Here is a 24082-nt window from a genome sequence, read left to right as displayed (position 1 = left end):
GTGTAGGGGAGTCCAAAGCTAGAGGGCATAAGGTGAAAGAGGAAAGATTTATAAGGGACCTAAGGGGCAACATTTTCCAGACAGTGTGGTGCTTTTACAGAATGAGCAGCCAGAGGTTGTGGTGAAGGCTGGTACAATTATAACAGTTAAAAGGCATCTGGATAGGTATATGAATAGGAAGGATTTAGAGGGATATGGCACTAGATTAATTTAGGATATCTGGTCAGCATGGATGAATGGGACTGAAGGGTCTGTTTCTATGCCGTACAGCTCTATGATTATAATGAGAAAAGTTTCTTTCAGGGAGTCAACTTTATTATTTATCTTTTGCAAGTATAAATAAAGCACTTCAAATAATAATTCATGCATCAACATAAAGGATTAACCTCCTTGGAAGGAGAAACCAACAGAACTTGAAAGAATCACTGTATATGAAGTTCAACAGACTAAACACTCAAAATGATAAGAATCAAAAACCACCAAGGAGCTTTACAATTTGAGCTTACATGAAAAGGGAGGAAAAGGAATACTGAATACAGTTAGAGTACAGATGTAACAAGATATTTAGGAGTGTACAGGGACTAGAAACTTTAGAGCCCCTTTAATTTTTTTGTGGAACCTGTTGTCCTGCATGCATTGTGCTGTTAAACAATAACTTTTAGTAGGCGCAGGTGTCATTCGATCACATATCCTTGTACTGCAAAACTAATTGTTATTGCCATAAATTAAGGAAAAAATGCTTGAGACTTTGAAAGATTCAAAACTTATATAACTGGATCAAATTTCAGTTCTAAATTGAGATGAAAAGTTGAATGTTTAATCGCATCATAGCAAATTTAATTATGCAAGTTTTGTATATCCTTTATTAGAATCAGTGAAATGTTAAACCAATGTTTCATTTACAGTTAAGAGTTCTTGTTGTCTTTGAAGTTTTACAGATAACATCACTAATTGTAGAAACAGAACAATCTTGAACAATGGTGGAAATGCAGAGAAGGGAGACTAAAGGTCTGAGCATAGACAACATACTTGCCAAAAGGACAAGCAACTCTCCGTTCTGATTTTTGGGGTATTTCCAGAGGTTGGGTCATCCCAAAGTAGATGTGCTATAGTCAACACGTGACACTTGTACAAGCCAAAGTAAACAGAAGCTACATGGAATTGGTCAAGCTTTCCACCTAGGGGATGAATAGAAGAACATAATAGAATAGAATCCCCACAGTGTGGGAACAGGCCCTTCGGCCCAGCAGGTCCACACCGACCCTCCAAAGGAGTATCCCACCCAGACCCATTTCCTTTTTACTATTCATTAACCCCTGATGAATGCACCTAATCTACACATCCCTGAACAATGGGCAATTTAGTATGGCCAATTTACCGAACCTCCACATCACTGGATTCTGGGAGGAAACTGGAGCACCCAGAAGGACCCCACACATACATGGGGAGAATGTGCAAACTCCACACAGATAGTCACCAGAGGCTGGAATCGAACCAGGGTCCCAGGCAGGGAGACAGCAGTGCTAACAACTGAGCCACTGTAATTTTCAACAAGAATACGGGAAAGAATATGAAGAGTAAATAGTGTCTTCAAAGTTGTTTTAGCCATGGAAAATGTTTGGGAATTTCACTTTCAAATTGGACGAGAATGTCAGATTCAATCATCTGGCCACCCCAAAAGGAAACTGGCAGTAGTTTGGTTCATACATCATTGAAGATGTATGAACCAAACTATCTTTTGAAGAACGTGTAAATGATCACAGGATGGTTATTCTCCAAAGTTAACAATGTTAAGGTTGTACATCTTCACTATATTCGTGACACAGCATATCAGCAGGTGGAGAACAGAGTGAGATAGATTTTTTATGTATCCATGAAGAGAGGGGGGTAATCATTTACTCTGTCTCATTTGTATTGAAAACAAATTAGTTATCCAACTTCCCCCCGCTTTCTACTACTTTGTCCATACTTCTGAAAACGCATGTGTTCATTAAATAGAGTAAGGGCTTCTTCCCTCAGAGCCTTTCCAGTGGGAGCTCCAGACCTCCATCACCTCTGGGTGAAAAAAAATTCCAAACAGTTCATTCAAACCTACACTTAACGGTTATAGTCTGCACTAATTTATGTCCTCATGATCAGACACTTCATTTAAATCATCCATCAGCTTCCTTTCAGCTGCAGCTTTGTTAATAGCACACTTTCCTCAGGACTTAGCACAAAAATAAAAGTGCAGGACTGGGAGATTGCAAAATTGCCTTATGTTAAAATCATCTATCTTCTCTCATGAACATAAAGTCACAACAGTACTATTTCAGAAGAAAGTGCAGGAGAAAGTCTTTTGCACCCTGATCAATATCTATCCTTTTAACAATACAAAAACAAATTTGGATTAACAGCATATTGCGGTTTACAGGTATTTTCTTTGTGCAACTTGGCTGGTGTATTTGCTACATCACATGCTTATTTGCTGCAAACTACTCTGGGGTGGCCAAAGGTCATGATAAGCATGATTTAAACACCAGTCTTTCCTTTTCAGTGCTTCACAGTAAACAACCTGGGTTAATGAAAGGTTGTTGTTCACAGCTAAACTTCCCAATTCTACGCAATATTCTGTCTTGTAAAATCACATCTTTCGATTAATGCATTGACCAGAACTCTAACTGCAGTCTCACTGAGAAATATTTTATCTATTCTCCACACCCTTATATTCTATGCTAGGGCTTCCCAAATGATAGTTCACAATTGTTAGTGGGGTCACAATGAGGTTTTGGGGTATTGGTTGCTCAGAAGCAATGGTTTGAGGCCTTGGACACATTTCTGACAGCTGTGATGCACTGTCTAATCTCCACTTTGTTTTGGTTGGTGTTTGTGGCCTACTAGATTACTCTGCAAGGCAAAAGTGCTAGGGCAAACATGTCTGTGAATACATTGGTGGTATTTGTTTGGAGAAAGCCTGCCTTTTCATCAACTCCCCTCACGGTCAACTCTTGTTCCCCTAATCCCAATCATGCAGTAAGCCTGCCTCCTTGCCTACATAACTCCCAACTACGAAAGCCTCCCAAACCCCACTCTAAATTCAACAATTCTCTTTGCCTACTCAAAAGTATGGGATACAGGGAGATTTGGCCATCTGGATTCAGATTTGGTTGGCTGATGGAATACAAAGTGGTTGTAGATGGAAAGTATTCTGCCTGGAGGTCACAATAGACAATAGGTGCAGGAGTAGGGCATTCAGCCCTTCGAGCCTGCACCGCCATTCAATATGATCATGGCTGATCATTCCTAATCAGTATCCTCTTCCTGCTTTATCTCCATAACCCTTGATTCCACAATCCTTGAGAGCTCTATCCAACTCTTTCTTAAATGAATCCAGAGACTGGGCCTCCACTGCCCTCTAGGGCAGAGCATTCCACACAGCCACCACTCTCTGGGTGAAGAAGTTTCTCCTCATCTCTGTCCTAAATGGTCTACCCCGTATTTTTAAACTGTGTCCTCTGGTTCGGCACTCACCCATCAGCGGAAACATGTTTCCTGCTGCCAGAGTGTCCAATCCTTTAATAATCTTATATGTCTCAATCAGATCCCCTCTCAGTCTTCTAAACTCAAGGGCAAACAAGCCCAGTCGCTCCAGTCTTTCAGCGTAAGGTAGTCCCGCCATTCCAGGAATTGACTTCGTGAACCTACGCTGCACTCCCTCAATAGCCAAAATGTCTTTCCTCAAATTTGGAGACCAGAACTGCACACAGTACTCCAGGTGTGGTCTCACCAGGGCCCTGTACAGCTGCAGAAGAACCTCTTTGCTTCTATACTAAATCCCTCTTGTTATGAAGGCCAGCATGCTATTAGCCTTCTTCACTACCCGCTGTACCTGCATGCTTACCTTCATTGACTGGTGTACAAGAACACCCAGATCTCTCTGTACTGCCTCTTTACCTAAATGGAATCCATTGAGGTAGTAATCTGCCTTCCTGTTCTTGCCACCAAAGTGGATAACCAGACATTTATCCACATTAAACTGCATCTGCCATTCATCTGCCCACTCACCTAACTTGTCCAGGTCACTTCGTAATCTCCTAACATCCTCATCACATTTCACCCTGCCACCCAGCTTAGTATCATCAGCAAATTTGCTAATGTTATTGCTGATACCATCTTCTATATCATTTACATATATTGTAAAAAGCTGTGGTCCCAGCACGGATCCCGGTGGTATCCCACTGGTCACTGCCTGCCATTCCGAAATGGAGCCGTTTATCACTACTCTTTGTTTCCTATTAGCCAACCAACTTTCAATCCAATCTAGTACTTTGCCCCCAGTACCAGGCGCCCTAATTTTGCTCACTAACCTCCAGTGTGGAACTTTCTGAAAAAGCTTTCTGAAAGTCCAGGTACACTACATCTACTGGATCTCCCTCGTCCATCTTCAGAGTTACATCCTCAAAAAATTCAAGAAGATTAGTCAAGCATGATTTCCCCTTCATAAATCCGTGCTGACTCTGACCTATCCTGTTACTATTATCCAGATGTGTCGTAATTTCATCCTTTATAATACACTCCAGCATCTTTCCCACCACTGAGGTCAGACTAACTGGTCTATAATTTCCTATTTTCTCTCTCCCACCTTTCTTAAAAAGTGGTATAACATTTGCCACCCTCCAATCCTCAGGAACCGACCCCAAATCTATCGAACTCTGGAAAATAATCACCAACGCATCCACGATTTCCCGAGCCACCTCCTTCAATACCCTGGGATGTAGACCATCAGGCCCCAGAGACTTATCAACCTTCAGACCTAACAGTGTCTCCAACACCAAATCCCGGCAAATATAAATTCCCGTAAGTTCAGGTCCTTCAGCCACTGTTACCTCAGGGAGATTGCTTGTGTCTTCCCCAGTGAACACAGATCTGAAGTACCCATTTAATTCTTCTGCCATTTCTTTGTCCCCTGTAATGTATTCCCCTGTTTCTGTCTTCAAGGGCCCAATTTTTGTCCTAACCATTTTTTTGCCTTGCACATACCTAAAAAAGCTTTTACTATCCTCCTTTATATTATTGGCCAGTTTACCTTCGTACCTCATTTTTTCTCTGCGTATTTCCTTCTTAGTAATCCGCTGTTGTTCTTTAAAAGCTTCCCAGTCCTCAGTTTTCCCACTTATCTTTGCTATGTTATACTTTTTCTCTTTTAACTTTATATGTTTCTTAACTTCCCTCGTCAGCCACGGCCACCCATGCCTCCTCCTGGGATCTTTCTTCCTTTTAGGAATGAACTGATCCTGCAACTTCTGCATTATACAAAGAAATATCCGCCATTGTTCCTCCACGGTCATCCCTGCTAAGGTATTGCACCATTGAACTTTGGCCAACTCCTCCCTCATAGCTCTATAGTTCCCTTTATTCAACAGAAGTACTGTCACTTCTGACTGTACCCTCTCTCTCTCAAATTGCAGATTGAAGCTTAATGTATTATGGTCACTATTTCCCAATGGCTCCTTCACTTCGAGATCTCTAACCAATTCTGGTTCGTTACACAATACCAGATCCAGAATTGCCTTCTCCCTGGTCGGCTCCAGCACCATCTGCTCTAAGAATCCATCTCGGAGGCACTGCACAAAGTCTCTTTCTTGAGGTCCAATACCACCCAGTCTACCTGCATGTTAAAATCCCCCATAACAACTGTAGTAACATCTTTGCAACAGGCCAATTTCAGCTCCTGATTCCACTTACATCCGACAACCAGACTACTGTTTGGGGGCCTGTAGATGACTGTGTTGACTCGGGTCCCGCAGGGCTCAGTTCTTGAGCCTCTGCTCTTTGTATTTTTTAAAAGATGACTTGGATGAGGAGGTTGAAGGATGGATTAGTAAATTTGCAGATGACACAAAGGTTGGAGGTGCCGTTGATAGTATTGAGTGCTTCTGCAGGCTGCAGCATGACAGAGACAGGATGCAGAGCTGGGCTGAGAAATGGCAGATGGAGTTCAACCTGGATAAATGCGAAGTGATGCATTTTGGAAGGTTGAACTCGGATGCTGAATAGAGGATTAAAGACAGGATTGTTGGCAGTGTGGAGGAACAGAGGGATCTGGGTGCGCAAGTACATAGATCCCTCAAAGTTGCCACCCAAGTTGGTAGGGTTGTTAAGAAAGCATATGGTGTTTTGGCTTTCATTAACGGGGGATCGAGTTTAAGAGTCACGAGATTTTGCTGCAACTCTACAAGTCCCTGGTGAGACCACACTTGGAATATTGTGTCCAGTTCTGGTCACCCTACTATAGGAAAGATATAAAGGCTTTGGAGAAGGTGCAAAGAAGGTTTACCAGGATGCTGCCTGGACTGGAGGGCTTGTCTTATGAAGAAAGGTTGACTAAGCTCAGACTTTTCTCTCTGGAGAGGAAAAGGAAGAGAGATGACCTATCGAGGTATACAAGATAATGAGAGGAATGGATAGAGCCAGAGACTTTTCCCCAGGGCAGGATTGACTGATATGAGGGGTCATAGTTTGAAGATATTAGGAGAAAGGTAGAGAGGAGACATCAGAGGAAGATTCTTTATACAGAAAGTTGCGAATGAATGGAATGCTTTGCCAACAGCGGTGGTGGAAGCAGAGCCATTAGAGACCTTTAAGCGACTGCTAGACATGCACATGGATAGCAGTGAGTTGAGAGGTGCGTAGGTTAAGTTATTTTATTTCACATTAGGAGTAACCCTCAAGACAACATCGTGAGCCAACGGGCCTGTTCTGTGCTGTACTTTTCTATGTTCTAAACCATTTCTGGATTTAAATTCGTTACTATTCCCCCAATCTGACCACTGAACTGATTGGTTCCTACAGTCTTATGTAATTTGAAAAATGGATAAGTGTGAAACTGGTAAATGTGGCATAGTTAGCTTTTTAGAAACTTTCTAATAAAGGTACCACAAAACAGATTAGCAAATAAAATTACAACACATGGGACTGCACCATATTGGCATGGACTGAGAACTGATTAATAGACAGAAAACAGATAGTTCATTTGCGGGTTGGTATCCTGTTACAAGGAAGCTCATGACAAAGCAGTGCTTTTGACGTCAGCCATTCTCAATACATCGCAATTATACGGGTATGGAATCATATGTAACATTTTCAAGTCTGCAGATGTCACAATTTTAGATAGGAAGGAGAGTTGGAAGGATGATGAAAGGATGCTTCAAAATTAGCAGATGGAATACAATTTGGAGAAATGAGAGGTTGCATACTTCGGTAGGAAAACCAAACAGAGTATTTTTCAAATGCCAAGAGGCCACAAGTGTGGAACTTCAAAGGGATTTGGATATTCTTGTCAAGAGTCACAAATTTAAAGTGCAGACACAGCAAGTAATTAAGGTGGGAAATCGTATCGTAGACTTTATTGCAAGAGGATCTGAGCACTGGAGTAAAGATTAAAGACTGTGACTGTATAGAGCCTTGGTGAAGTCAGTTAGAGTATTATGTACAGTTCAGGTTTCCTTATCTACACAAGACATATACTTGCCATTGCAGGAGTGCAACAAATGTTCACTGAACTAATTCTTGGGATGGTGAGACTGTCTTTGAGAAAAGAGTCTGTACACTTGTCCTATATTTTCTGGAATTTAGAATATAGTGAAAGATGATCTCATTCAAGCAAGATTCTTAAGAGGGTAAAGAAAAAGGGTAGATACAGAAAGGGTTTTCCCTGGCTTTGTAGTGGGGTATAAGATTCAGGGAACAGAATCTCAGACGAAGGAGTAGGTTAGTTACAACTAAGAGGAGGTGACATTTCTTTAGGCAGAGGGTGTGAATCTTTGGAATTTTTTGTCCCAAATAGCTGGAGGTTTAATCATTGGCGGGGTTAATCACAATGATTGGTAGATTTCTAAAGATTTTAAAAAATGGATGCGACCCAGCATAAAAATATTCAACCTAGATCTGCCATGATTACATATAACGGAAGAATACCCTAAATAGGCTGAATGGCCTACACCTGCTGCCACTTCTTCTGATCTTATGAACCAAAGGAATACAGGTGAACTTTGAAGTGGATAGAAAACATTGTTTTAGTCATCAACCAGTGTGGATAAATCTGAGAGAGAATGAGTCAGCTACAAAAGAAAACCAAAAAAAAAAGACATGAACAAAAACAAATTGAATTACTCCTTGTCGGAACCGACATTGAGGAAAATTGGTGCATTAATCTTTCACTTTCGTACACTCATTTGCATTGTTTCCTGAAATAGAAAGGAAAATTTCAGGTCCTGATTGAGGACTCAGATAGTTTCAAACTAGTTGTTAACGGATAGCAGTCCATAGCAAAAATATCCCAATGATTTGTTCCCACTTCCTTTCATCGGCTATGACAGAACAATAGAAAGTCTAACACCGCAATGTAATATTTTTCTAAGGCACATTGGTGGAGCAAAGTTAAGGAACTTTTACTTTACAGTGAACTGTGTTACATCTGATTTGGGAATACTCAATATTGACATTCAGCACCTAAAAAATGGTTTGTTTCCACTTCACATTACCCTTGAAATTTAATCTATCAATTATGTCAAGTCCAAGATAATCAATCTTACCTTGTTATCTTCCCAATAAAGAGCTAAACACTGATCCCCTGGTCTCCAATCACTAAGCTGTGATTTATTTGACACTGCTGAAGAAGGGTAATCAGTTTCATAAGGTCTTTCCCACGTTCTTTCTGGTTTAATTGGTCCGGTTCTTTTCTTTGACCCGGAATCATAAATCCCATTATTGCTCTGAGAATATTCAGTAAACTTTGAATGGCTAGGTTCTGATGATTTGATAGGTCCTGTTCTTCTCCTCAAAAAGGAATCTTCTAATTGTCCATTAGATATGTTACATGAATCAACAATTCGCGTAGAGGTGTTGTCAACGTGTAAATTCAAGTCCCTTGAGTTTTTCACATTTCCAGAGATCCCACTACCAATTACTTGAGATAGTTCGATACCTTTCCGGTCATTGAAAGTATTATAATTATGCCTCTGGTTTTCAAATTTTCCTCGCTGCTGACCACTGTTATCCAAATGTTCTTTTTTAATCTGGCTACCTTTAAAGTCCAGTGAACCTAGAACATCTCCTAGTTTATTTATTTGGCTTTCTCCTTTAGTCTTTCTAGCTGACTCATGAGTCAAGTGACTAATTTGCTGCTCATAGTCTCTTAGCCTTTCATTGCCAGGGTAATGCTTGCCACCTCTTCTTCCATCATCTATCCATTGGTTAGATCCAGTAGAATTGTATCTTTCAGGGCCTCTGCCCCGCTGTGTACCATGGTTCTCCAAAGCTTGTCTAGCAATTACATTCTCCCTTTGGAAGCGAGGTGGCCTGTCGTGTTTTTGTGGCCGATCATTACTCCATGGAGCATTCTTGTGCTGAGAGCCCTTCATACCAATACTTTTGTCAGTGCTTGGGTGATGCGCAAGTTGCATTTTTGATTCTAAAAAACAAATACAAACAATAAAGTAAGACTCAGTTTGTTTCACTTCCAATAATTTTTTACACCATATAACTCTTAACATTCACCTGGACCTGTGTTTTTGTTTTTGCCAGTTACCAATTATTTACATATCTATGCTACTTAACTATGTGATCTGCCTGTATTGCTCATAAGAAAGCTTTTCACTGTGCCTTTTCACACATGACAAACATGGCAATTCAATTCGATATAAACTAACAAGATAGAGAATATATCTCATAAGATGCACATTTTCAGGAGTCTCTCAGTCTATAATTCTACTTCCCAAAGTACATAATAAAAGCAAATGTTTAATGTTCTATCTTACAAAGGACTTCATATTTTAAAACAGCAAAGAAGAATGTGTAGTCCAGCTAACTTAGGGAGTCATCCACAAGCTAAACTTCGCTGAATGTTTTCGACATCACATATAGATAGGGTGATTAAGAGTATAAATGTTGGCACGTTATGTTGAGGTTGCACAGGACATTGGTGAGGCCACTTCTGGAGTACAGTGCAGAGTTGTGAATGGAGGGCTTGAGTCATAATGAGAGACTGGACAGGCTGGGACTTCTTTCACTAGAATGTAAGAGGTTGAGAAGTGACCTATTAGAGGTTCATAAATTCATGATTAAGTGTGGATACGGTGAATGGCAGGTGTCTTTCCCAGAGAATGGGAGATTTCAAGACCTGGGGGAATATTTTTAAGATGAGAGGGAGAAAGACTAAAAGAAAAAGACATGATGGGCAATTTTTTTTGTTTTAAACACTGGTTTGTGTGGAATTAACTTCCAGAGGAAGTGGTAGATGCAGATACAGTTACAACAGTTAAGACATCTAGATAAGTCCATGAATAAGAAATGTTTGGAGGAATACGGGCCAAGTGAATGTAAGTGGGATTAGTTTAGTTTGGGTTTGTGGTCAGCATGGACTGGTTTGACCAAAGAGTCTGGTTTCGTGCTGTGACTCTCACTGTACAGAGTTATGAATTCATCTCCTTTTGCTCAGACAATGGTGAGCGCCTTTCACTGACTCCACACCTTGCATTGGAACTTACTCCCTAATGCATCAGATTCTCTCCTGATTATGGGCGGCACGGTGGCACAGTGGTTAGCACTGCTGCCTCACAGCGCCAGAGACCCGGGTTCAATTCCCGCCTCTGGCGACTGACTGTGTGGAGTTTGCACATTCTCCCCACGTCTGTGTGGGTTTCCTCCCACAATCCAAAAACGTGCATGTTAGGTGAATTGACCATGCTAAATTGCCTGTAGTGTTAGGTGAAGCGGTAAATGTAGGAGAATTGGTCTGGGTGGGTTACGCTTCGGCGGGTCGGTGTGGACACTGTAAGTAACCTAATCCTCTCTATACATACTCCTAAAATGTTCTTCTATGGCTCATCAGTCATTATTGTTTGGCTATATATTTGCAAAGCTTGCTTGGACATTTTTCTAGAAGGTGCTTCTAAATGCAAACTACTTTAGTTAATGCTCATTATTCTCATGTTTGGTACAGAAGCTGAAGCTAAGTTTTCAACTGTCAATATCTTGTATCAACTCTAGTTGAACACCAAGGAATAAAAAGGGCAACATGGATATAAAGCTGTCTAAGTGACAGGAAACAGAGGGGTAGTATGTAGCTTTGTGTTGAATTTAAAAATGACACACAGTGAGTTTTTCCAAGAGTCAGTACAAAGGACCAGTGCTTCACACAATTTATGTAAATGACTTACACTTTGGCGAGTGGAGCCCAAATTCAAAATTTGGAATTTTGGAGCATAGTGAATGGAGGAGGATGGTCAAAGGATATGCAAAAGCAAGTAGAATGGGAAGACATGGTAGAAGGAATCAAACACACTGAAGTACAAAGTTATGCATTTTCATATAATGAATGAGAAGTGGTTGTTTAAAATAAATTCTAAAGAACATGCAAGAACAAAAGTTCCTGGAGATACATGTGAAATATCAGTGGAGGCAATAAAGTTAAGGTGAACTTTTATAAAGCTTTTTTCCAGTCTAAGCTTGCATACAATGTCGACTTTTGAGCAGTGGATTTCGAGAAGGTTGTGAAGTAATTGGAAAGGATGGAGGAATGATTTCAGGAATAAATTAGTTCAGTTATATAAGTTCAAGCTGTTCATCTTGGTGAAAAAAGGAGGTTCAATAGAGATGTTCCAAGATTATGAAGGATCTGAATTGAATACATAGGGACATCCATTTGTTACAGATGGATAACAAAGAATTAATCTCAGCTCATCCACTTCGACAAACAGGTCACTGTTTCACTATCACAGTAATCCGATACTCCAACGTGGACGTCCAGCAAATCTGTCAATTACTGGATAAATAATTTCATGACATCAGCTCTAATTTCACTTTGAATCAGCTTGAAGTCAGATCCACTTATTCTCCTTTTGCAACTGAAATCTTTCAACAAACTTAGTTTGCCCATAACATGAATGATCATATACCTCAATAATATCATCCCTGTTGTCTTCTTTCATTTTCCTTATACTGGAGCTCTAACACTACATTGTCCTCTCCTCTACATTGGGGAGACAGGCCGCCTACTTGCGGAATGTTTCAGAGAACACCTCTGGGACACCCGCCCCAACCAACCCAACCGCCCAGTGGCTGAACACTTTAACTCCCCCCTCCCACTCCGCCAAGGACATGCAGGTCCTTGGCCTCCTCCATCTCCAGACCATGGCAACACGATGCCTGGAGGAAGAGCGACTCATCTTCCGCCTAGGAACCCTCCAACCACAAGGGATGAATGCAGATTTCTCCAGCTTTCTCATTTCCCCTCTCCCCACCTTTTCTCAGTCCCAACCCTCAGACTCAGCACCGCCTTCTTGACCTGCAATCTTCTTCCCGACCTCTCCGCCCCCCCCCCCACCCCCTCTCCGGCCTATCACCCTCACCTCAACCTCCTTCCACCTATCACATTCCCAACACCCCTCCCTCAAGTCCCTCCTCTCTACCTTTTATCTTAGCCTGCTTGGCACACCCTCCTGATTCCTGAAGAAGGGCTTATGCCCGAAACGCCGATTCTCCTGCTCCTTGGATGCTGCCTGACCTGCTGCACTTTTCCAGAAACACATTTCCAGCTCTGATCTCCAGCATGTGCAGTCCTCACTTTCTCCTTCTTTGAGAAGGTGACCAAACAGGTGGATGAGGATAAAGCCGTTTGTGTGATTATATGGATTTCAGTGAGGCATTTGATAAGGTTCTCCATAGTAGTCTATTGCAGAAAATACGGAGGCATGGGATTGAGGGGGTGATTTAGTAGTTTAGATCAGTTATTAGCGAGCTGAAAGACGACAGGTGGTGGTGGTTGATGGGAAATGTTCCTCCTCGAGTTCAGTTACTGGTGGTGTACTGCAAGGATCTGTTTTAGGGCTACTGCTGTTTGCCATTTTTACTAATGACCTGGATGAGGGCGTAGAAGGATGGGTTAGTAAATTTGCAGATGACACTAAGGTCGGTAGAGTTGTGGATAGTGATGAAGGATGTTTTGGGTTATAGAAAGACAGAGAAGCTGCAGAGCTGGGCTGAGGGGTAGCAAATGGAATTTTATGTAGAAAAGTGTGACTATCCCTAATCTATGTCCAAGGCATAGGTCCCTGAAAGTTGCCATCCAGGTTGATAGGGTTGTTAAGAAGGCATACAGTGTGTTAGCTTTTATTGGTAGAGGGATTGTGTTTTGGAACCATGAGGTTATGTTGCAGCTGTACAAAACTCTGGTGTGGCTGCACTTGGAGCATTGTATACAGTTCTGGTTGCCGTATTATAGGAAGGATGTGGAAACATTGGAAAGGGTGCAGAGGAGATTTACCAGGATGCTGCCTGGTATGGAGGGAAGGTCTTATGAGTTAAAGGCTGAGGGACTTGAAGCTGTTTTTGTTAGAGGGAAGAAGGTTGAGAGCTGACCTAATAGAGGCATACAAGATGATCAGAGGGTTAGGTAGGGTGGACAGTGAGAGCTTTTTTCCTCAGATGGTGATGGCTAGCACGAGGGGACATAGCTTTAAATTGAGCAGTGATAGATATTGGACAGATGTCAGAGGTAGGTTCTTTACTCAGTTGTAAGGGCGTGGAATGTCCTGCCTGCAACAGTAGTGGACTCACCAACATTAAGGGCATTTAAATGGTCATTGGATAGACATATGGATGACAACTGAATAGTGTAGGTAAGATGGGCTTCAGATTGGTTTCACAGGTCGGCACAACATTGTTGGCTGAAGGGCCTGTACTTCGCTGGAACGTTCTATGTTCTAATTCTAGCATGGCCAGGCAAGACAGCAGAGCAGCATTGCTCCTCACAGCAATGGATTGCATGCATGCAGCTACAGCATCAACATGACACAGATTAATCCAGATGCACAACACATTAGCCAAATGACACATCTCAAACCAAGCTTCAGCATACTGAGAGTGTTACAATGTTCAAAACAAGCAGAGAGATCACATCCTTGCATATAATGAACATAAAACAAAATGGGTTCATTTATTTTATTATTTAAATAACCAACAGTAACCAACTTCATTCAGCCCAGAATTATATTAAAATGGCAGCAGTCATGGCTGCAATTTTTGCTGACATTCTGCACTCTCTCACTTATTTACAGAGGGGGAATAAGGTGAAGTTCTAAACCCTTAAAATATAATTTTGCTCAGCAATTGCCACCAGTGAAAAATACATAATTTTCTTTCCATTATTAACTTCTGAGCTAGCTGTGGAAACAAATCTCAGGCAAGTTCAAGTCAGAGCACAGCAAGCACAGGAGGAACTGATGCCCAACTAAAGCTCCTGAAAAAATTACAATGAAGGAGCTATCTCAACCAACAACAAAGCACAAAAGATTGGCAACAAGCCAAGGGGTTAGAATACCAAGGGAAGAAAAAGTTTGGAATGTTGCACCAAAAGAAATCTATGCAGAATACACTCTCTCCATCACATCTCTCAAATCATAGTATTAATATTTAAGTATTTTTTAGTAAATGATTTAAGGACAAATGTATATTTGTGTCATGACATTTTACTTAAATATTTGTATGCATCTTAAATGGACTATCCACAATGATAAAAGAAAAAGCCAGAATTATTCTGGGATCAGAAATATCAAAGGAGTACCAACAAAGAAAGAAATACTTAAAATCTAAAGGCAGGCAAAAATAACAACCCCTTAAATTTAAGAATGTCAGTCTGATTCATCCACAGCCAATATGTGAAACACCAATCCCTCGGTTTTTTTTGCAGGATTCGAAATCCATTTGACACCCACTTTTGCAACTTTACTCCAACAAAACTGTTGTTCGGTCAGCTGCATCCAGAAAGCCAGGTCACACCAACACTACTTAAAGGGACAATATGAACTTAAAAGAAATCATTAGTTGAGTATGGAAATGGGAGGTGCAATGATCCTCCCTCTCCTACACAGTTCAACCAAGTGTTGCCAGTCATTTTCACTTAGCCTCCATTTCATGTAACCTCTGGACCTCTCTCCCAATCACTGTAATCCTCTCAGAGTTGTTATCATTTAATGATTTCTTCCTCTGACCTTATCAGAGGACCATTGCTGGAAACAATGGCTTAGAATTCAGGTGGTCTTCATTGGTGTGGGGATGCTCAGCAAACTTGAGGCAGTCTGGTGCAAGTGAGACCAATGCGCTCTCAGGTCAATATACTAGTGCTGTTGAAGAGTGTTTAAACTAATTTTACAAGTGGGTGGAAATTAGGATGTAGTACTAGCAAAGCAAAATGCAGATGTACAGAAGAACCAGTAGACAGATAGCACAAGGGTAAGAAAAGGGATGGCATTACGTACATTGGACAAGGGTCAGACAAAATCTCAAAAAGATCTAATGTACATTAATTGCACTTGCATAGGAACAGAAGTTGCATTGTAAGTAAGGTTAGTGAACTTGGCTTTGGCTCTCTCCCAAAGGAATGAAAATCTTGGCATCAGTGTAGTTTCTAAATGGGCAGAATGGTGTATGAAATATCCCTGGATCCAAGGTATTTGGAAAATAAATATTTATCAGGGAATATTTCAGTGCTGGAGGGAAATTATTTTGGAGTGCTCAGGAACAGTTACTAAAGAACCAAAGATATCACTGCACTATTGAGTGTACTCTATAATTTAGGAACTAATATGAGAGAGAAACAGAGGAGCAAATCTGTAGGAATCAGATTTGGAAAAAGTGCGCAGTAGGGAGAATCGAGTATTTAACTGCTTTGCAAACGCTTGCACACAAATTTAATTCAAGGCGGAAAAATAGCAAAGTACAAGCTTTGGCTGTATCTCAGTGAAGGTAAAGTTTTTAGAAATGATAATCTACAACAAAAAGGAAAGGTTTTCCCAAGCATGTGTTGATTACCTAAGTAAATTCAGCACAAATTTGTTAAAGGCAAAACATTTTACCTCAAACTAAAAATTACATTTTTGATTACATATCCGACAGTTGATAAGGGTATTGGTACTGCCACTGTTTATCTGGAATTAAAAGGTATTTGAGACAGAATGGGAATTATGTTGGCCAAGTAAGATGAATGAGTGATGACCAACTGTATTCAGACAGGAAGACAGCACATAGTGGGGGTTCATCAGCGCTCAATATTAGGATTTTGCGTTTGCTTGATAATATCATTCAAGGTCAGGTTTTGAAATTTAAAAGTGACAAAATTTGTCACCAGACTGAACTATGAAACGGAGAGCCAGATAATAATAGATCAAGAGTATTTAAACAGGCTGATGGAATGGACAGACTGCTGGGAGGTGTAACATAACGGAAATGTGATGATACATCATCGTAGGAAGAACAAAGACAGCCAATAGAAACCTAAAACAAAGGAGTTCGGTTTTAAAGGGAGTGGAGGATGAAAATGTCATTGATGCATATATACACAGACCATTAAAAGTGAAAAGGTTGAAAAACCTCTCCTTCATCCAATTGGAGATTCCCACCTACTTCAAGACGACCACTATCACCCTGGTGCCAAAGTAAAATTAGGCAGCATGCCTTAATGGCTGTTGCCCAGTGGCTCTGATATCCATCATCACGAAGTGCTTCAAGATGTTAGGCACACATTAACTCCAGCCTCCAAGATTGTCCTGATCCACTACAATTCACCTGTCACAATAGGTCCAGGGCAGACACCATCTCCCTGGCCTCAACACTCATCCTTGGAATACCTGGATGACAAGGATAGCCACACACAGATCCTACTGACTTTAGCTCTGCATTGAACACTATAATTCCAAACAGACTCTTCAAATTCGAGACCCAAAACTCTCTAGCCTCTCTGCAACTGGATCCTTAACTTCCTGACCCACAGACCGCAGTCAGTAAGGATAGGCAACATTTTTTCCATGATAGTACTCAATACCAGTGCACCACAAGGCTGTGTACTCAGCTCCTTACTATATTCCTTACATAATCAGGACTGGCCAAATTCTGCTCTCACTCCATTTACCAGTTTGCTGATTACAGCACCACATTTTATTGTTTAAGATCCAATCCAAAGTATAAAGAAATAGAGCGCCGAGTTGCACTGCGTAAAGACAAAAATTTCTCCCTCGATATCAGCGAAATGAAGGAGCTGGTCATTGGAAGCAAATGGAACACATGCCTTGTTTGGATCAATGATACTGAGGTGGAGATGGTTGAGAGCTTCAAGTTCCTCGGAATAAATATCACCAATCTGTCCTGGTCCATCCATGTTAATGCTACAGTCAAGAAAGCATACCAACAGCTCTACTTCTTCAGTAAACGAAGGAAATTCAACATGTCCACAGCGACTCTTACCAATTTTTATTGGTAAGCATCCTAACCAGATGCATCACAGCATGGTATGGCAACTACTCTGTCCAAGACTACAAGAAATTACAGAACGTTGTGAAAGCAGCCCAGTTCATCACACACTTCCTTCCATCCATTTATTCCATCTGCACTGACTGCTGCCTTAGGAAAACTTCCAACATAACTAAAGACCCCTTCCACATAATTTATACTCCCTCTCCCTTCTTCTGTGAAGGAGAAGATATGAAAATTTGAAGATATGTACCAACAGATTCAAGACTTATTAAACTTTTGAATGGACCTCTCACAGTGAAGTTGATATCCCTCTGCACTCTTACGACTACAATCAGCATTCTATTGCCCTGATATACTCATGCAAAATATGATTTGGCTGGAAAGCACACAAAACAATACCCGTTTACTCATTTCTGTACATGTGCCAATAATAAATCAAATCGATTCATTTGGCATATGGGATCCCGTGCTTTATAAATCAAGCTTGATAGTACTAAAGTGCTGACGTTTTGACAAACTTTATAAGACACTGGTTCAGTCTCAACTGGAGTACTTTTTTTTTGGAAGGACATTAAGGGATAGAGAGGATCCAGAGAAGATATACAAGAATAGTTCCAGGGCTGAGGAACTTCAGTTAAAGGAACAAGATTGGAAAAATTGGAGTCATCACTTTGGAGAAAAGGCAGCTGATATGATTTTGAACATGTGTAACAAAACTCCTGAGTTAAGACAGAATTGAGAGAAACTGACCCCTTGGCAGAAGGATCAAGAACGAGAAAGTACAGACTGGCCAAAGACTGAAAAATCAGAATGGGGTTAAGTAGGTACAATCCACAATGTACTGCTTGCAAAGTTGAAGCAAGATTTATTTGAGTTGGATGAACTAAAGTGCTCTGGCAGAGAACCGGCACAGCTTATTTTTGTGCTTTAACTGTTTTATAATACCATGCGCTGCTTGTGAGATGTTAAAGGGTTAATTTGTTCTGCTCTCATGTAAAAGTTGGATGTCCCAGGAAATGTGTTTTTCTGTCTTAAGACAGGATGTGACAATCTAGTCATACTTTGTAAACGCTGCAGTTTAAGTAGTAACCGAATCTTACACTGTTTTAAAGAATAACCTAATCACACATTATTTCTGGAAATAATCTAATCACTTTAGATTGTTTTTGGGTGACACGTGACTCTGGGGGAGTGGCAAGGAGTTGTGTCTTGCGTGCATAATGGACTGATGTAAAATCATGTATGATCAGAGAGACTCACTTGACATGCTCCGTATGCATCATGAAGAGAGTTAAGAAATCCTCCAAAACTTGAACTTGCTGAAATAAATTGTGGCTGTTCACAGAAGTTGGTGTATTGTAGTTGCATCAAGCATGTAAGAATCTCAGGAAGGGAACCTCACATTTGGTGCTGAGTGTGGGATTCCAACATATATGCAGCTTCTCAGTGGATTGAGTAAGTGATTGCCTGTGTGACGCTAATGAGATGGTTGGACCCCGCTAGCTAAGATTTACCTTGATCTCTCTCACTAAACCCACTCAGTCGAGCCCTTGCCCCCTTTGGGGCACCAGGCTAGACTGTCAGGTGGGAATGGGATGGAGGAGCCTCCAGGCATGGCTCATCTGCCAATAACGTTTCAAAATAATGACACCGGTGGCCAGCTATGGTCGTAGTGCGGATTTCTGACCTCCTCAGGGACACCTATTCAGAACTCACTAGATGTCCAAAATCTCCTCAAAGCCATCTTCTTCCCCAAGCAACTGTCCATAATCAAATGTGCTGCCCATGTAATGGACAGTACGGACATCAGCACTGGCAATCCCAGAGCTGATCGAGCAGCCAAAAATACGGCAATAGCTCCCAATTTGATGTGTCCTCTATGAACCGGCAGGCGCTAAATCGATCATTTGCTTTGAAAACAGGCATACTAGACATTGTCACCATGCGGCATTTACAGGAGGATGTCCCTGACCCAGAAAAACAAATATAGTGTTCGCACTCTGTATCAAAAGGCCTCTGCATCACTCCAGTTTGCCAAGCATGTATACCTGATGCTTTGTAACCAATGCTTATTAACTGTCGTCATACTGCTATCCACCTTGGCAAGGAGGGAACGAGGAAATGTAAAGATACTTTCAGCAGCTAACATCATCTCTAAAGTTTCTCCGTTCACAGGTAAAGCACGCCTTTGGACCACCAACCAACCCTCCACAATCTGATCCAAGCCCCACTCCACTTACCCAGCCCCCTGGAAAAGTTACCCATTACACACTCAGCACAAAGTCACATTCCTGGGAACCTTGCTCAGCGCTTCTGAAAGACAACTGACCACAAAATGCATCGCAGCCATTCTGGCAACTCCTGCTCCCCCAGCACCAGCACCGTCTACCCGGAGTAATGGAACACAATGGATTCAATCAGCTCCCAGTCCTGAGCATGAAAAGTGATAAAGCTAACAACATTGAGGAGGAGGTCCGTATGCTTTTTGTCAGTAGCCTTCCTATGGATATTAAATCACGTGGGTTTTCCATTATCTTTCAACTATTTAAGGGATATGAAGGTTCACTGATCAAGCTGACATCAAAATGGCCAGTTGGCTTCGTTACATTTGACAGCAGAGTGGGAGCAGAAGCAGCAAAGAATACATTAAATGGCATTCGATTTGATCCCAAAAATCCTCAGACTCCCCAGTTGGAATTTGCAAAGATGAACACAAAGATGGCCAAAAGCAAACTGATAGCCACACCTAACCCGCAAATATACATCCTGCCTTGGGAGCACAATTTATTGCACAGGACGCCTATGACCTTGCAGGAACAGCACTGATCGCTGCATCTCCAGAGGCCTGGGCTCCTTATCCACAAATGAACTGACCCCTGCTAAATTGGATTGTTTTCAGGTTGGATTTTACTGAAGGAAATTTTGGATAACTGGCTCATTTCCACTTAACTTGCAGGGGGTGGAGTGATCACGAAGGACTGTGGATATAAGAACTTTACTGGTGAACATTTTCCCCCCCCCCCCCCATGTGGAAGGACCCTGGGGATCCTATCTACTGCATGGACTGGTAATTCTTGTTGTTATAATCATTGTATGTTGTGTGTCAATAGCTTGCTTAAATATTGGCTGTCAGATTCTTATGAATAAGCCAGTAGCACCTTTTTCAGTTCCATTTAGTTGGTTATCAGAGAATGATAAAGGAGGGAATAAGATGTTAAAGAGTTAACTTGTCCTGCTGACATGTAAGAAATTGGATGTCCTAGGGATATGTTTTTCTGTCTTACAGGCAGGATGGATTGAGCCCTCCACTATCACCTGATTAAGGAGCGTTGCTCCGAAAGCTAGTGTGCTTCCAATTAAACCTGTTGGACTATAACCTGGTGTTGTGTGATTTTTAATCATACTCTGTAAATGCTGCAGTTTAAGGAATAACCTAAATCACACATTATTTCTGGAAATAATCTAATCACTTTACATTGTTTTTGGGAAGCGTGTGACTCTGGGGGAATGGCAGGGGGTTGCATTTTGCATGCATGACTGACTGATGTAAAACCCTGTTCAGGGAGCCTCGCTTGACACACCCTGCAACCATCGTGAAGAGTGTTTAGTGATCCTCCAAAAGCTGTGATTGCTGAAATAAGTCGTGGCTGTTCACAGAAGGTGATGTATTGCAATTGCATCAAACGTTCAAGTATCTCAAGAAGGGAACCTCACACTTGGACCGACAATTTGGTACAGGAGGCACTGGCCAAATCCCATCCAAAATAAAGACCTCTCTGTACATAACATGATTAGAATTTTTAAATCAATCTTACAGTTGAGCAAAGTTCGAAACATAAGCACATCCAAGTTAGGTACAAGAGGAGGGGCCAACAAATCTATTGCTATTTAGTCAGATAATGACTGATCCAATTCTGGCTTTGACTTTGCTACCTCTCCCTTCTACTTTTCAAAGTCCTAATTAGTTTAGTTTAGGGTGAGACAGTGACAGCAGTAACATCACTGAATGAGTAATCCAGAGCACTAAGCTAGTGTTCTGGATACCGGGGCTCAAATCCCATCACGGCAAATAGCAAATTTGAAATTTTTTAAAAAGTGTGTGGAATCAAAGATTTGCTTAGAGGTGATCATAACCTTTTAGGATTATCATTAAAAACCCATCTGGTTCACTAATACCCTGCAGGCAAAGAAATCTGCCATCCTTAAAATTGGTCTAGCCTCCAGGCAACACCACAGCATTATGGTTCACTCAAATGCCCTCTCGGTAATTAGGGATGAGTATTAAATGCTGGCCTAGTCAGCGATACCCACATTCCATGAACAAGTAAAACCCATCAAATATTTGTCCACATTTGCCTTAAATATAGACAAATAGTGCCTTATTAATGAGTGAATCACCCTGCAACTTCTAGCAATAAACAATTCCTAGTGAGTTGGGAATTGCCACATTTCTGCAAAATAACTTGCCCTACATCACGATTAGCTACACAAAACTGAATTTTCATGTCTAATCTCCCTGTACATTTTATAAACTTGCTGTTAGTGAATGTTAAAGTTTTGGAATATTAAAGTCTTGTTTTAAATTTTTTATCTTAGTTTCCTTTTTACATCTTTCTTTCAAGCTTTCTTTCCCTATATTTTCTTTTCAGTAACAGATTTGAATTTAATCACTTTTAATCGTATTCATACTCTTATTACTCAATCCTCAAAATCACATTAGCTGAGTATAGTGTATAGTTTACCCTGCAGTTCAAAGGTTCACAATCATCTGCTGCCTCACCTATCAGTGAATGGTCCCAGTAACATTGCCCTCCTCCAGTAAAACCCAGTCCAATATTTATCTTTCTCTGCTAAAACAAAAGGCTATTAGTCTTTACAAACATGCATGGTTTTAACAAAAATGAATAAATAAGCAAATAGGATTCCTGAAGAAGGGCTCATGCCCAAAACGTCGATTCTCCTGCTCCTTGGATGCTGCCTGACCTGCTGCGCTTTTCCAGCAACACATTTTCAGCTCTAAATAAGCAAATAGACCTGCTAACATACAGCAATGACAAAGCTTTTCAGTGCTTTGGGTTGAAAAGTGAAAAGCAACTCCACTTCAAAATTTCATATTGTTCTAATTCAAAGAAATAATCTAAAATCTCTTTATATTGCAGTACTTGGCATGTTCATGATTGGTTTCATTTACATGGTCTACGACCTCAGATATGCTATGAAACGTCAGGGGGCAAGATAGCAACCACTCACACTGAAGAAACTAAAGTTTTGCACTGGAGTTTGGAAGAATAAGAGGCACCTTGATTCAAACATATCAGGGGTCGAGAAGTATTTCAAGGGTCGACATAGAAAGGTTGCTTCCGCGTATGGGAGAATCTAGGACGAGGGTTCACGGTTAAAAAAAAAATCCATCTAAAACAGATGTGGCAATTTCTTTTCTCTCACGAGTCTTTGGAATTTTCTTCTCGAAAGGATGGCAGAAGCAAAGTTCTTGGATATTTAGCAAGTAAATAATAGAAACATAATTGTTAAGCAAGGACGCAAAAGGTTATTAGCGATAGGTGGGAATGCAGATTTGAGGTTTCAATCAGATCAGTAATGTCCTATTCAGTGGCAGAGAAGACGAGTGGTGAAATGGTTTACTCTGGTTTCTTTTGAGGTTTGTGCTCCTAACCACTAAATAAACCTACCACAAGGATGGACTGGTGCAATATTGACACCTGGAAGATGAAGACAATTTTACACATGAAGTAACTACTATTTTTTTCTTTATTCTCAATCAAAATTATAGAGAGCCCTCGAAGTTAAAGACATTTATGGGAATTTCCTTCAGTATCTTCATTTTCAGCGTGGTCAAGGTTTGCATTCCACACAATCCAGTAGTTTTAGTCAAACTATACAAAGACGAATTCATAGAACAAGAAATGTGAAATGGGCCAGTCATTTGTTAGAGCAGGCTCTGTCATTCATTGCAATTGTATCGTATTACTTACTTGAGCTTCACCCTTTCCATTCTCCTATCCCTCAGCACTCTCTATGTCCAAAATTCTGTTGAATATTTGTTTATTTATATTCAGCATCTATACTTTTCTGGTATTGAGAATTAAAAAGATTCATGACTCAATGAAGAAACTTCTCAACTCAGTTCTTGATGGTCACTCAGGTGTTGAAACTATACCTATTTCAGATCCTAGAGTCAGAGGAAATACCTGTCAACTACTTAAGAATTTCGTTAAGGTTCAATGAAATAATTGAATACTTTCAAACTCAAGGATGATAAACTCATCTACTCAACACCCCTCATCCTCAGAATCAGTGAGCTGTACATCTTTGGTCAATAATGAGACCAGAAATGTACATTGTGTTCCACATGTGGCTCCAACAAAATTGCAAGGAGGACTTCTTCATTGAAAAGCAATTGCAACGTAACATAACATTTGCTTTCGTACTCTGTTATGATAACTTTTGTCGAGTTATGTACAAGTGTATCCAGGTGCTTACGCAGTCCAAAGTTTTGCAGTTCCTCACTGTTTAAATAAATATTCTGCTTTTCTATATTTCCCCAAAGTAGATGATATTAAACATTTCCACATTAGATTCCATTCACTACTTTCTTAAAAGTCACCAAAATTTTGTTTTTTTTCCCAGCCTGTTCGCGTCCTTCAGACAGGATACTTTCCTTCTCAACTTGATATTGTCAGCTAGATAGAATTTCATACATTATATGCTTTTCCCCCTTCCCACCGAGTCACAGATAGTGATTGTAAATGATAGAGGCCCCATTCACGGATCCTCA

General features: G+C 40.8%; 1 protein-coding gene across 5 annotated transcripts in view; it reads right to left on the bottom strand.

The window, feature by feature from the left end:
- tdrd3 (tudor domain containing 3) overlaps positions 1-24082 on the bottom strand; it is a 135564-nt gene that overhangs the window by 44775 nt on the left and 66707 nt on the right. For all 5 annotated transcript variants that reach the window (XM_072578190.1, XM_072578188.1, XM_072578191.1 and 2 more), the window contains one exon: positions 8574-9451. In XM_072578190.1, coding sequence (XP_072434291.1) covers positions 8574-9451 — 878 coding nt within the window. The remainder of the gene's footprint in view (positions 1-8573; positions 9452-24082) is intronic.

Source organism: Chiloscyllium punctatum, chromosome 9, assembly GCF_047496795.1.
Source record: "Chiloscyllium punctatum isolate Juve2018m chromosome 9, sChiPun1.3, whole genome shotgun sequence".
NCBI lineage: Eukaryota > Metazoa > Chordata > Chondrichthyes > Orectolobiformes > Hemiscylliidae > Chiloscyllium > Chiloscyllium punctatum.
Note: the sequence above shows the minus strand (reverse complement) of the source record. Positions and strands in the feature narration are given on the sequence as shown.